This window comes from Dryobates pubescens, chromosome 43 (assembly GCF_014839835.1).
Source record: "Dryobates pubescens isolate bDryPub1 chromosome 43, bDryPub1.pri, whole genome shotgun sequence".
NCBI lineage: Eukaryota > Metazoa > Chordata > Aves > Piciformes > Picidae > Dryobates > Dryobates pubescens.
In genome coordinates, this window is record NC_071654.1 from 100,543 (window position 1) to 112,789 (window position 12,247).

The 12,247-nt window shown below is 57.4% G+C and overlaps 1 protein-coding gene across 1 annotated transcript in view; it reads right to left on the reverse strand.

The window, feature by feature from the left end:
* Positions 1 to 12,247, reverse strand: part of LOC128899309 (zinc finger protein 721-like) — a 586,691-nt gene that overhangs the window by 43,386 nt on the left and 531,058 nt on the right. Inside the window, 1 exon segment of the mRNA XM_054177689.1 lies at positions 1,394 to 1,994. Coding sequence (XP_054033664.1) covers positions 1,394 to 1,994 — 601 coding nt within the window.

Here is a 12,247-nt window from a genome sequence, read left to right on the forward strand (position 1 = left end):
ACACCTGGATGTGTTGGAAGCTGAGTACTAGAATGCAAGCCACAGTTTGCTTTCACTTGGCAGCATGGAAGGAGTCACTGGACTCAGATTGCCCCAGAGCGGGAAACACTGCCCGAGCATTTGCAGCATTTGGACTGGGCATGGACTGATCCAGACTGTGCTGGAACAGAGTGGAGCTGCAGAGCACCTGCAGTGAGCAGCCCTCTGGGTACTGCAAAGCCACCTCCTGTGGAGTGAGAATGGACAATGCCTGAGGTGTGCTGCTGATTGCTGCTGGGCATGGTGCAGATGGCACAGAATGAGGGCTTGGGAATATCAAAGGTTAAGTTGAAAATTTGCTGCCATTACTCCACACCATCCTGCCTCATGCCACCTTCACAGGGACAGTGCTGGCTGGAGCAAAGTACTACAGGACCTGAAGTTCAGATGGCAAAATGAGAGGCTTCCTGTTCTGATTGCTGCTGTTGGGTCCTGGCTGTCAGGTGCTGGCTCTTTGCTGAGGGGGAGGGCTTCAGGGGTTGAACTCCTGGCTGCTGCTGCTCACTGCTGTGCTTCTTTCTGCAAACAGCCTCAGATCAGTGTGCATTATGGGATCTCTTTTGGAGTCAGCTCTGTTGATGCTGTCTCAAGTCCTTATCTCAACCCAGAGGGGGTTTTGGTTCCTGTGTGTGCTATTTTTCCCTCCCTTCTGTTTTGGGGGGAACAGGCAGCTTAACCTCTTCTCAGCTCTTCAACCTGTTCCAGCCCAGAGTGGAAAGCCAACAGAAGCTTTCTGAGGTCTTCCAAAGATCTCCATGAGCTTCCCCCTACACCCTCCAAAGATCCCAAAAGGCAGTCCTAGGACCATCCAAATCCCAAACACCTAAGATCACCTGAAAGCCCCTGAAGAAAGACTCTGAGATGCCCCTCAAGACTCCTCTGAGAACCTCACTTTCCCTTCCCTGAACTGGGCACACAGCTCCACCCCATCCCTTGGGAGCAAATGCCCCCAAATTTTGAGCATTGAGGCAGGGATGTCTGAAATAAAAGCAAACAGAGAGGATTTGGGTAACTTTTGGGGTTTATTGACACAATTGGTTACTGTACAGGGAGGTTCTTGCCCCAGGGAGACAAAAAGCATTGGGGAAGAACCAGACAGACCCTGGCAAAGCCCTGCCCAGCTCCACTGGAAGCTCCAGCTGTGCCGACTCAGCACTGTAATTGTTCTCATTAGCAATAATTGGTGTTCAGAAGGGCAGGAGATGTTTGCTGCTGGTGGTGTCCCCAGTCCCTGAGAACTGCAAAGGAAAAAGAGATGATTTTGGTGCTGGAAAGACCCTCTCAGAGGGGTGCCGATTACCCAACAGATTCTAGGTGGATTTCTATCTCCCGTCCAGTGCAGGCTGCTTTCTGGTGTGGATGCATCGGTGCTTATTGAGGAATACCTTATGGGTGAAGTGCTTACCGCAATCAGCACAAGTGAATGGCATCTCACTGGTGTGGGTGCGGCGGTGAGAAATGAGATAGTCACTGCGGCTGAAGCTCTTCCCACAGTCAGCACAGGTGAACGGCTTCTCTCCGGTGTGGGCGCGGCGGTGGTGAATGAGTTTGGCCCTGCAGCTGAAGCTCTTGCCACAGTTAGCACAAGTGAAAGGTTTCTCACCGGTGTGGGTGCGGCAGTGAGCAATGAGGGTGCCCCTGCGGCTGAAGCTCCTGCCACAGTCAGCACAGGTGAACGGTCTCTCACCAGTATGGGTGTGGCAGTGAACAATGAGATGGCTCCTGCGGCTCAAGCTCTTGCCACACTCAGAACAGGTGAAAGGATTCTCACCGGTGTGGGTGCGGCGGTGGTGAATGAGAGTGCCCCTATGTCTGAAGGCCTTGCCGCACTCAGCACAGCTGAACGTCTTCTCGCCAGTGTGCACACGACGGTGCTGGTTGAGGTTGCCCCTCGCGGTGAAGCTCTTGCCGCAGTCGGCACAGCTGTAGGGCTTCTCACCGCTGTGGATGAGTTGCTGCCGGATGAATCCCGTGCTCGTGGTGAAGCTCTTGCCGCACTCAGCACAGGGGAACAGATGCTCTCCGGTGTGGGGGCGGCGATGGATGGTGAGGGTGGAGCTACGTGTGAATTTCTTGCTGCAGTCCCTGCAGGTGAAGGACTTCTCAGTGCTGTGCACACTGCGGTGCTGGGTGAGGGCAGACTTGTGAGCGAAGGTCTTGCCACACTCAGCACAGCTGTATAGCCTCTCACTGGTGTGGGTGCGGCAATGCTGGATGAGATTGGAGCTCTGTTTGAAGCTCTGGCCACAGTCACCACAGAGGAAGGGCCGGGGGCCAGGCTGGGGGCAGTGGTGCTTCACCTGCTCTGAGCCAGTTGGGAAGCTCTGCCCACACTCAGGGCACTGATTCAGCTGCTTGGGTGGCACAGAGGGACCTACTCTGGCTTCATCCTCCTCTGTAAATTCCTTTTCCTCCTCTTCCTGATCACCTTCATCCTCATGGTTATCCTCCTCTTCATACGCATCATCATCATAGTCATCATTCTCCTCAGCATCACCATCCTCCCTCTTGTCCTCTTTCTCCTCCTTCTCCTCTCCCTTCAAACTGAGCTTTGGCTGCTCCAACTTGATCTATGGGTGCTGCTTCTCCTCCCAGCTTTTGTCTGGGGCCTTCTGTGAGGCCATACTGTGGCAGGAAAGGGTCACAACAGTGAGATTTGGAACATGGAAGCACCTGATCCCAGGATCAGAAAACCTCAGATCCTGCCTGGGACATGACAGTCCCTGACTCCCAACACCTCCAAGCCAGCTGGAGGAGAGAATGCAGAGGGGAACTCAAACCTTCAGTTTCTGCCACAGTGTGGGCTCAGACCTCTAATACCTGTGCTGAGACCCCAGGTTCCTCTGATCAGTGCCCTGGGGTACCCTAGGTCTTACAAGTGGTCCTGTCCCACTCTCCTTGAGCCTAGGGGCATTGGCAGGGTGGTTCCTGGCCCAGGCCCTGTCCTTTGATCTCTGCTGGCTCAGGCAATGGAGGCAGCAGCACTGACCAAGGAAGCCCAAACCACCTTCAACGTTCTCCCACCACCCTCCACGTCCCAACCTCAAACATCACCTCCTGCAACACAACTGACCCCCCACAAGCCTGGGAGTTCCCAGACTCCAACATCTGATGTGCCTCAGAGCCCCTGGAGGGGTGAGATATGGTGGGCAGGAGGAGGTGGAGGAGGCTGGGAGCTGCCCTGGGACTCCAGGATTCTGGGGGCTGGGGTCCTGCTGTTGCCACACTCTGGATTTCTTACCTGCTGGCCTGCTCCAAGGGGCAGATCTGCAAACTCAGCTCTTCCCCAGCACACAGGGACAGGGATGGAGAGGGAGGCTCAGCACTGCCCAGGACCAGGCAGCACAGCTCAGCCTTGCTGGGGGCAGCTCCCAAGCCCAGCAGCACAGCCACAGCACACAGCCAGGGCTGATCAAGATGGGAGGCCTCAACAACTGCAGACTCAGCTCCTTGCCCAGCACACAGCCCCCAGCACACAGCTGCAGGCCAGAACCACAACACAGCTGCCTCCACACAGCCTCTCCCAGGCCTTGCCTAAAGCTTCCTCCCATTGCCTGCCCAGGCCTCTGCTGCCTGCAGCTGCATTTGCCAGCACATCTTGCTCTGGACCCAGCTCTCCTCCCTGGCCCTGCCCCCACCACACCCACTCTGTGCTCAGCTCTGCCCTGCACACACCTCTCTGCTGCCCACTCCCCAAGAGAAGATCACAGCAGCCCTCAGGACACAAAGGGAGCTTCATGATCTCTGGAGATGCAGCAAAGGGGGAAGGGACTTGGGCAGCTTCTTGCTCAACCTCTTCAGCCCTCACTGGGATGCTGGAGGAGTCTCTGCCTCCTGCCCAAACCTCACACCTCCAGCACCCTTCACACACCTGCAGCCCAAAGAGACTCACTGGAAAGGGTTTGGCTTCCTTCTCTTCCTGACCATTTCTCTCGGCTTGCTCTTCGCAGCTCTCCTGGAGCTGCCACTCCACATCCCCAAGAGAAAAGGAGGTTGGATGGGAGGGCACAGTGCCCAGGGGCTGCTGTTCATCTCCCAGCTGACACATGCAGAGCTGCAGCACAATTCACTCCTTTCACCTCCTCAAATGCTGCCAGATTCTGCCATGCCCTGCACACACATTTGCCACCTGGGCCCTGCATCCTCTCCCTTTTTGGGGGGACAAGGCCTAATTCCTGCCTGACCATTCCCAGGCCTTTCCCTCATTCCTAGCACATCCATGGCCCTGCTGCCTTGGCTGTCCCTTGGGCCTGTGTCCCCCACCCCCACTGCCACTGCAGCTGGAAGGGTGGAGTGGGAAATGCTGTGGCTGAGGAAGCCTCTAAGGAACTGGGCTGGAAGCAGCAGCACAAGGATGGAAGGGGCCTGAGACTAAAGGCTGGGATCAGCTGGAGGGCTGAAAGAACAGCACCAAGCCAAGGGGGGGTTACAGATGAGGGCTGGGGAGGGACCCTGCAGACACCTCAGGCAGCAACTGAGGAGAGCAAGGGGGACAGAGAGGGAGTGAGACCTCCGGTGACTCCTGCCATGGGGGATGGCTGGGCTGTGTGGCTAGGAGCCCTGATTGCCTGCTTGGGCTGTGCTGGATGTCAGGAGGGCTCAGGGGACTGTCCTGAGCCAGGCAGGGTTTGGGGCTTTGAGCTTCTGGGGTCAGCTGCTGCCAGCACCATTGTAGGCAGGAGCCAGGCAGAGCCTCACAGCTGCTGAACTAAGCCCTCCCACCCCCTGCAGCCTTCACCCTCCATCTCTCCATCCAGTGCTCCAGCTCCACTCACTTGCTGCCCTCTCAGAGTCCCCAGGGTCCCACAATGTCACCAGGGCTGATCTACACAGCCAGCATGGTCTCATAGAAGCCCCTGGATGAAAGCATGGAGGAGAATCCCTGTGGTGGGTGGAAGGCACTGGGATGTCTTACACCAGAGAGCAGAGACCTCCAGAAGGGACAGCAGAGTCCAGGGGGACACCACAAAGTGTCATCTATCTCAGTTCATTCCTACAAGGCCTGCACCCACTCTCTACAAAGGAACAGCACAGGCTCTCCAAACTCCTTTGCCCTTCCTCTCTGCTCCCAGCAATATCTTCTGGGATCTCTCTCTGCAGAGGAGTTTTGAGGCCTTGGCAGTGCTGCCAACTGTGGCCTGGAGCGGCCTGGCTCACCTGGGAGCTGCCTACCAGCACTTGGGCATGGGGGAGGAGGGGCAGAGAGGCATGGGGGAGGGGGAAGGCATTTGGGGCCTGGGGCTCTGGCCTGGTTTGGTGGAGCTCTGGAGGCAGCTTTGGCCTAGGGAGGTTGCTTGGGTCCCGTGGCCCAGGCACACTATGGATTGTTGTGGGGTTGATGCTTTGCACTGTAGGATGCAGCTCTGAACAGCACAGCCATGGAAACTGCCCAATTCCATCCAAGCCTCTGGGCACAGCTTTGCAGCAACTCCTTTCACAAGGCTCAAAGAGAGCCTCTCTGCCTCCTGAAACCTAAGGCAATCCCCTGCAGAACAAGCTGGAGGAGCTCAAGGGGACAAGCTGCAGAGGGGGCCCAGGGCAACCTCCTGAGCTTCAACAAGAGCAAGGGCAGGGTCCTGCCCCTGGCCTGGCACAATCCTCACAAGCAGCACAGGCTGGGGGAGGAGGGCATAGGAAGCAGCCCTGCACAAAAGGACTGGGGGGTGCTGCTGGACAAGAAGCTGCACAGGAACAGACAGGGGGAGCCTGCAGCCCACAAGGCCAAGGGCAGCCTGGGCTGCACCCAGAGCAGCAGGGCCAGAGATGGACAGAGGTCATCCTGGCACTTGGCTCTGCTCAGACTTCACCTGCAGCACTGCAGCCAGCTTCAAACTAGAGCAGAGCAGATTGAGAGTGGAGGGGAGGAACAAGTTCTGCACCAGGAGGCTGCTGGAACACTGCAACAGGTTGCCCAGGGAGGGGCTTGAGGTCCCAGCCCTGCAGAGGTTCAAGCTCAGGCTGGACAGGGCTCTGGGCAACCTGAGCTAGTGCAGGATGTCCCTGCTGACCGCAGAGGGGCTTGGACTGCATCACCTTTGCAGCTCCCTGACAACCCAAACCACTCCAGGATTCTAGGAGTCTAAGGGCAGTCTCCAGGGAGAGCAGGAAAAAGAGGAGGCAGAGGAGGACAAGGAACAGGACAAGGAGGAGAACCAAAATCCCTTCCCAACTCCTCCAAACCTCTGCCACATTCCTGGAAAGTTCTTCCAGCTCTGCAGAGTTCATTCTGCAGAGAGCTGAGGGAGTTTCTAGGCTCAGGGATGTGTTGCACACTCTGCACCAATGCTCCAGAAGCTTTCCAAGTGCCCTCCAAACCAGCAGCACAGCTCTGCTGGCACACAATGCCAGGCTGCAAGGGCCCCCAAGGCTCAGCTGCTCCAACCTTGCCAGCTGACACTGGGCTTGAAAGGAGCTGGCCCAGCCCCCTGCCAAGCTGAGCCTTCCAACTCTGCCCTGCAGGGGAATCCACCACTGCCCTGGGGAGATGATTCCAAGGGCTGACTGGGAAGGAAAAGCTTTTGCCTCTGCAGGGCACTGTTCCACTTCAGCTCAACTCTTGCAGCTCAGAGCCAGCCCCCAAGCTCTAGAACCAGTTCCCAACCCAGAGCCTGACCCCAAAGCTCAAGAAGCAGCCACCAAGCCCACAGCCAGACCCTGAGCCCAGCACCAGTCCCTGAGCTTGAGAACCAGCAACTAAGGTCAGAAACCCTTCCCAAGTTCAGAGCCAGCTCCCAAGCTCAGTGCCATCAGCTAAGGTCACAACCACTTCCCAAGCTCAAGAACCAGAATCTGAGCTCAGTGGCAGCCCCAGAGATTAAGAACCAGCCCCCAGGCCCAGAGCCAGCCCCCAGGCCCAGAGCCAGCCCCCAGGCCCAGGGAGCAGCCCTGAGCTCAGGGAACAAGCTCCTGAGCTCAGACCCAAACCACAAGCCCAGAACTACTTCCTGAGCTCAGAGCCAGCCCCTGAGCTCTAGAACCAGCAACCAAGGTCAGAACTACTTCCCAAGCTCAAGAACCTCCAAGCCCAGAACCACTTCCTGAGCTCAGAGGCAGTGCCCAAGCCCAGAGCCTGACCCCCAAGCCCAGGAACCAGCAACTAAGGTCAGAACCAACCCCCAACCAATTTCCTTAGCTCAAGAACCACTTCCCAAGCCCAGAGCTAACCCTCAAGCCCAGCACCAGTCTGCGAGCTCAAGAGCCAGCAACTAAGGTCAGAACCACTTCCCAGCTCCAGAACCAGCCCCCGAGTTCAGTGCCAGGCCCTGAGCCCAGAGCCTGACCCCTGAGCTCAAGAAGCAGCCCCCAAGCTCAGAGCCAGCTCCTAAGCTCAAGAACCAGCAACTAAGCTCAGAACAACTTCTCAAGATCAAGAACCAGCCCACCAGCCCCCAAGCTCACACTCAAATCTAACATGCAGACTCAGCTCCTGGGCTCAGAGCCAGCAACTAAGCTCAGATCCACTTCCCAAGCTCAGAGCCAGCCCCTGAGCTCCACAGCCAGCAACTAATGTCAGAACCACTTCCCAAGCTCAAAAAAGCAGGCCCCGAGCTCAAGACCCAGCCCCTGAGCCCAGAGCCAGCCCTGAATCAACAACAAGCTCCTGAGCTCAGACCCAGACACTGAGCCCAGAACCACTTCCCAAGCTCAGAGCCAACTTTGAGCTCTAGAACCAGCAACTAAGGTCAGAACCATGTCCCAATCTCAAGAACCAAGCCCCAAGCCCAGAGCCAGCCCCCAAGTTCGAGAACCAGCAGCTAAGGTCAGAATCACTTCCCAAGCTCAAGAATCAGCCCCTGAGCCCAGAGCCAGCCCCCAAACTCAGGAACCAGCTCCCAAGCCCAGAGCCTGACCCCTAAGCACAGACCCAGCAACTAAGATCAGAATCACTTCCCAAGCTCAAGAACCAGCACCCAAGGTCAGACTCAAACCCCAAGCCAGACCCAGACCCCAAGCCCAGAACCACTTCCCGAGCCCAGCACCAGTACCCCTAGCTCAAGAACCAGCAACCAAGGCCAGAAGCCCCCAAGCTCATACTCAAATCGAAAGTGCAGACTCAGCTCCCAGGCTCAGAGCCAGCAACTAAGGACAGAACCACTTCCCAAGGTCAGAACCACTTCCCAAGGTCAAGACCCAGCTCCCAAGCTCAACCTCCTGCCCCTCCTGGGGGCACCAGAGCTGCACACAGCACTCCAGCTGGCAGTACAGAATGCTGCCAGCACAAAAACCATTGCAGCAAAAGCCTCAAGCTGTGCTCAGCTGCCAAACCAAAGGGAGCTGAACCTGGCCCCAAGAGAAAGGACCAAACTGAGCCAAGAGACTGATCCAGCACCCAAGGTTGCACAAAACAACCAGCAAGAGCTTCAAGCAACAGCAGACCTGCAGCTGGGCTGCAAAGCTCTACAGAAGAAAACCACTCCAGAAGGGCTCCAGGGCCCCAGGGATTGCATAGCCCAGGCTGTCACTCTCCTCCTGCACAAGGAAAGCTTGACTTGGCCACAAGAAGCCAAACACTTCCCCACACCAATCCCTGCACACCACTTGACTTTCAACCTCCTTCAAGCCCTTGGCTGGCAGCAGCACTTGCAGAGCACTGCAATTGCTTTGCTCACTTGCAGCAATCATTTCCTTCCCTTCCCAGCTCACTGCACAGCAAAGTGCAGCAAGGGAATTGCTTTGTCTTCTGCTGAAGCTCCTCCAAGGAACCTGCAGGACTTTTCACCACCAAAACCATCCAGAACAGGCTGCCCCCAGCCCAAGCCAAACCTTTCAGTCCAAGTCAGTGCAGCTCCTCAGCCACAAGCAGACACTCAACAGCTCAGCCTCATTTGGCTGCCTGCCAGCAAGCACTTCCCCAGGGGCAGGGCAGCTGCAGCAGAGCAGTCTGCTTCTGACCATGCTTCCTGCCAGCAGAGCTGACAAAAGCTCTGCACAGCTCTCAGCCTGCAGCCACACAGCAAAAAACTGAGAATCACTCTGCAACCCCCCAGGGAATCTTTGTGCCTCAAGAGCTTGCAGAGCACAGAGGCCTCGGATGCCACCACCCCCAGCACAGCCAAACCCAGCTGAGCCCAGCCCCAGGCGCTCCTAAGCTCAGGCTCAGCACAGCACCCACGACTGCCACCCCCATGGCACCCAGCACACAGCCTGCCCACAGCTCCCCCCCGCGCCTGGCCCTCAGCCCAGCCGCTGCCCTTCAGCACAGCAGCCGCCCGGCAGCTGCCGGCACAAAGCCTCCGACCCCCCAGGGCTCCCCCACACCCCCCCACAGCAGCCTCTGCTGCCAGCCACCCCCCACGCTCACCACCACCTCTCCTGCACACAGCAGCCCCCACAGTGCCGCTGCCAGCTCAGCTCTGCTGCCAGCCCAGCCCCCAGCACAGGGACACAGGGCCAGGGCCAGCCCCTGCAGCCCCCCCATGGCTCCGCCTGCAGCACAGCAGCAGCCAAAGGGGGCCTGCAGCTGCCCCGAGCAGGGGGAGGCAGCAGCACAGCACCACAAGGAGCCCCCAAATACACCCACCCCGACCCGACCCCACCCCACACACCCCTCCCACAACCCCACCCACGACACCCACCCACCCCCAACACCTCTGCCCTACCCCACACACCCCCCACAGACACACACACCCCCCAACACCACACCCCCACAGCTCCCCACACCCTGCCCACAGACACACGCAGCTCCCTACACCCACACCCACCCCCTCGCAGCACCCCAGCACTCCCCACTCCAAGCCTCCCCACCCCGACCCACACCACAGCCACACACAGCCTACCCCAGCACCAACAGCTCCCAACACACAAACCCTACCACAACCCTAAGCACCCCGCTACACCCCGACCACCCTCCCGCACCCCACAACCCCCAACACCTCCCCCCAAAGCCCCACACACCCCTCCCCAACTCCACCACACGACCCTCACACCCCGACCCTTCCCACATCCCCCTCACCAGCCCCTCCCAAGCCCCACACATTCCCTCACCCCACCAGCAGCCCGCACAAAGGCCACGCACAGCACCAGGCCGACCCAGAGCTCAGCGCACACCAAGCTGCTGACAGCCAGCCCCGGCAGGCCGCTGCCGAGCACAGAGCGCTGCGAGGGAGGCCCTGGCCCGGCCCCTCCGCCCCCGGCGCCCACCTGGCACTGGCAGCGCCTGCAGGGCTGGGGCCGCAGAGGAAGTCCCGCCCACGCCCGGGCAGCTGCAGCCAATGAGAGGCGCCGGGGGCTCGGCAGCTCCTCCCCCTGGGCGCTGCCGAGGCACAGCGAGGAGCTGCCGCTGCCGGCCGCGGCCGCCATTGTTGCTGCACTAGGCCAGGCAGCCACAGCCAATCAGAGCTGCCACAGCAGCTCAACCACGCCTCCAAGTCTCATCACGGAACCGCCCCTGCCGGCCGCGGGCACCATTGGGGCTGCCTCCCGGCCAGAGGCTGCGGAGCGCTGGAGCAGTGCCTGGGGTGTCGCGATAGAGCTGCGGGGTCGTGAGGTGCGGGGCCGGGGAGCGCTGGGGGTGGCGGCTATGGCTCAGGGACCTCTTTGTGTCTCTGCCCTGCACAAGCGCTCTGGGCTCCTCCAAACCCCTCCTCAAGCTTCCTCCTGCGGCCCCAAGTCCTCTCTCTGCAGCTGCAGTCAGAACTTTCTTCCTGAGCTGCCTTCAGCTCACAGCCGAAGGGAAAAAGCTCAAAGCCAACCTGAGCCCAACCTAAGCTGATTGCAACCCGAGAGAGGCTGCTGCGAGGGCTGGAGGCAGCCCCAAGATGTTCCGCAGCAGGCGGTGGGAACCTGGGGACTCAAACACAAAGGAAGGAAGCAAAACCTTGTGAGAAACAAACTCACTGCTGAAATTTATAACCAGTTTATTATCAAATAAAGGCAACACAGCGCTGGGCACAGAGCGAGTTTGCCAGAGGCGCCCCCTAACAACACGAGTTGAATTTACAGAGACGGCGAACAGACATATTCAGATATGATTCATCTATTCCCCAGCACGCTCCCACCCCTCTCCATCAGGACTGAGACAAAACCTGCACTCCTGACTCGGCCAGTCTTTAGACCTGTTGGCGCCTCACCTTTCTCTCCCAGTGCCCCACACAATACAGACCTTCCCCAACCAATCAGCCCAACCACCGAACCCCAGGCTCCCCAGTAATTCCCCTTGCCAAAGCCAAACATCAAACACAATTTCTCACAACCCCTCCCCTTCTTTCTACTACATTTGGCTTGAGCCATGATAACCTAACTTGGCAACAGTTCTACAACAAGCAAAAGGAATCCCATTTCAACTTCCTGGGGGAATGGAATAACAACTGATGTTCCTTGCCTGAAAATATTTCCTCTTTCACTTTACTAGGCACCATACACAGGAGTGGGGATGGGATATCTGGTGACAACTTTCTCCCTCTGAGTGGTTAATCCTGGGAATTAGGAGTCTGGTTTGACTTGCAGCTCCACTCACAGGGCCTATGGGGTTGCTGCCCACAGCCATGGCTCTAGATCTTCTTCGTGGCAATTACAGAGGTCTACCCGGTCTTGCCTCCTTCAGTCCCCACCAATGCTCTGCTGGGACCATGTCTCCTGCCCTTGCCCAGGGAGGTTGTACCAATTTCGAACCCTGACCTGTTTCTAGTTTGTGATGTTTTCAGGCAAGGACCATTACCACTCCTATTCTGATCATGGAACTCATCTCATGACCATCTTTATGTCCTCCATTTGGGGTACCACAGTCCATTCAGTGGGTGGATCCACCAGTCCTTTAACTCTGGTTGCATGTTGGCTGTCTGCATTGCAGTCTCTGTGGTCCCACTCGCCGAACAGAGTTTTTGGTACTTTAACACAGAGAACATAGATGAATCCTCTGTCAAATCATAACCACATAGATCAATGTTACAATTGTTCCAACAAGCCAATTGACATTTGATAATCAAGAAGTTAAAGTTTTTGAACCCACAGGAAACCTCATTGCATAACTACAACAGCATACATTTATAACCACACACACTCTCAGCACATCATTATAGTGCAGCAGAAAAAGTTAAGTTTTAGTAGGCCTAATTACTAATTCAACCTGTTTGCCATTACTGATGTTGGAGGAGAATTTATCCACACCTGGGGACATGGGCTTAGATTTTTTTGATTGGACTTCTTCCAGTTCAGTCAGGATAAAATACTCCTCCATTATAACAAATACCATTGCTTACAACATCTACAC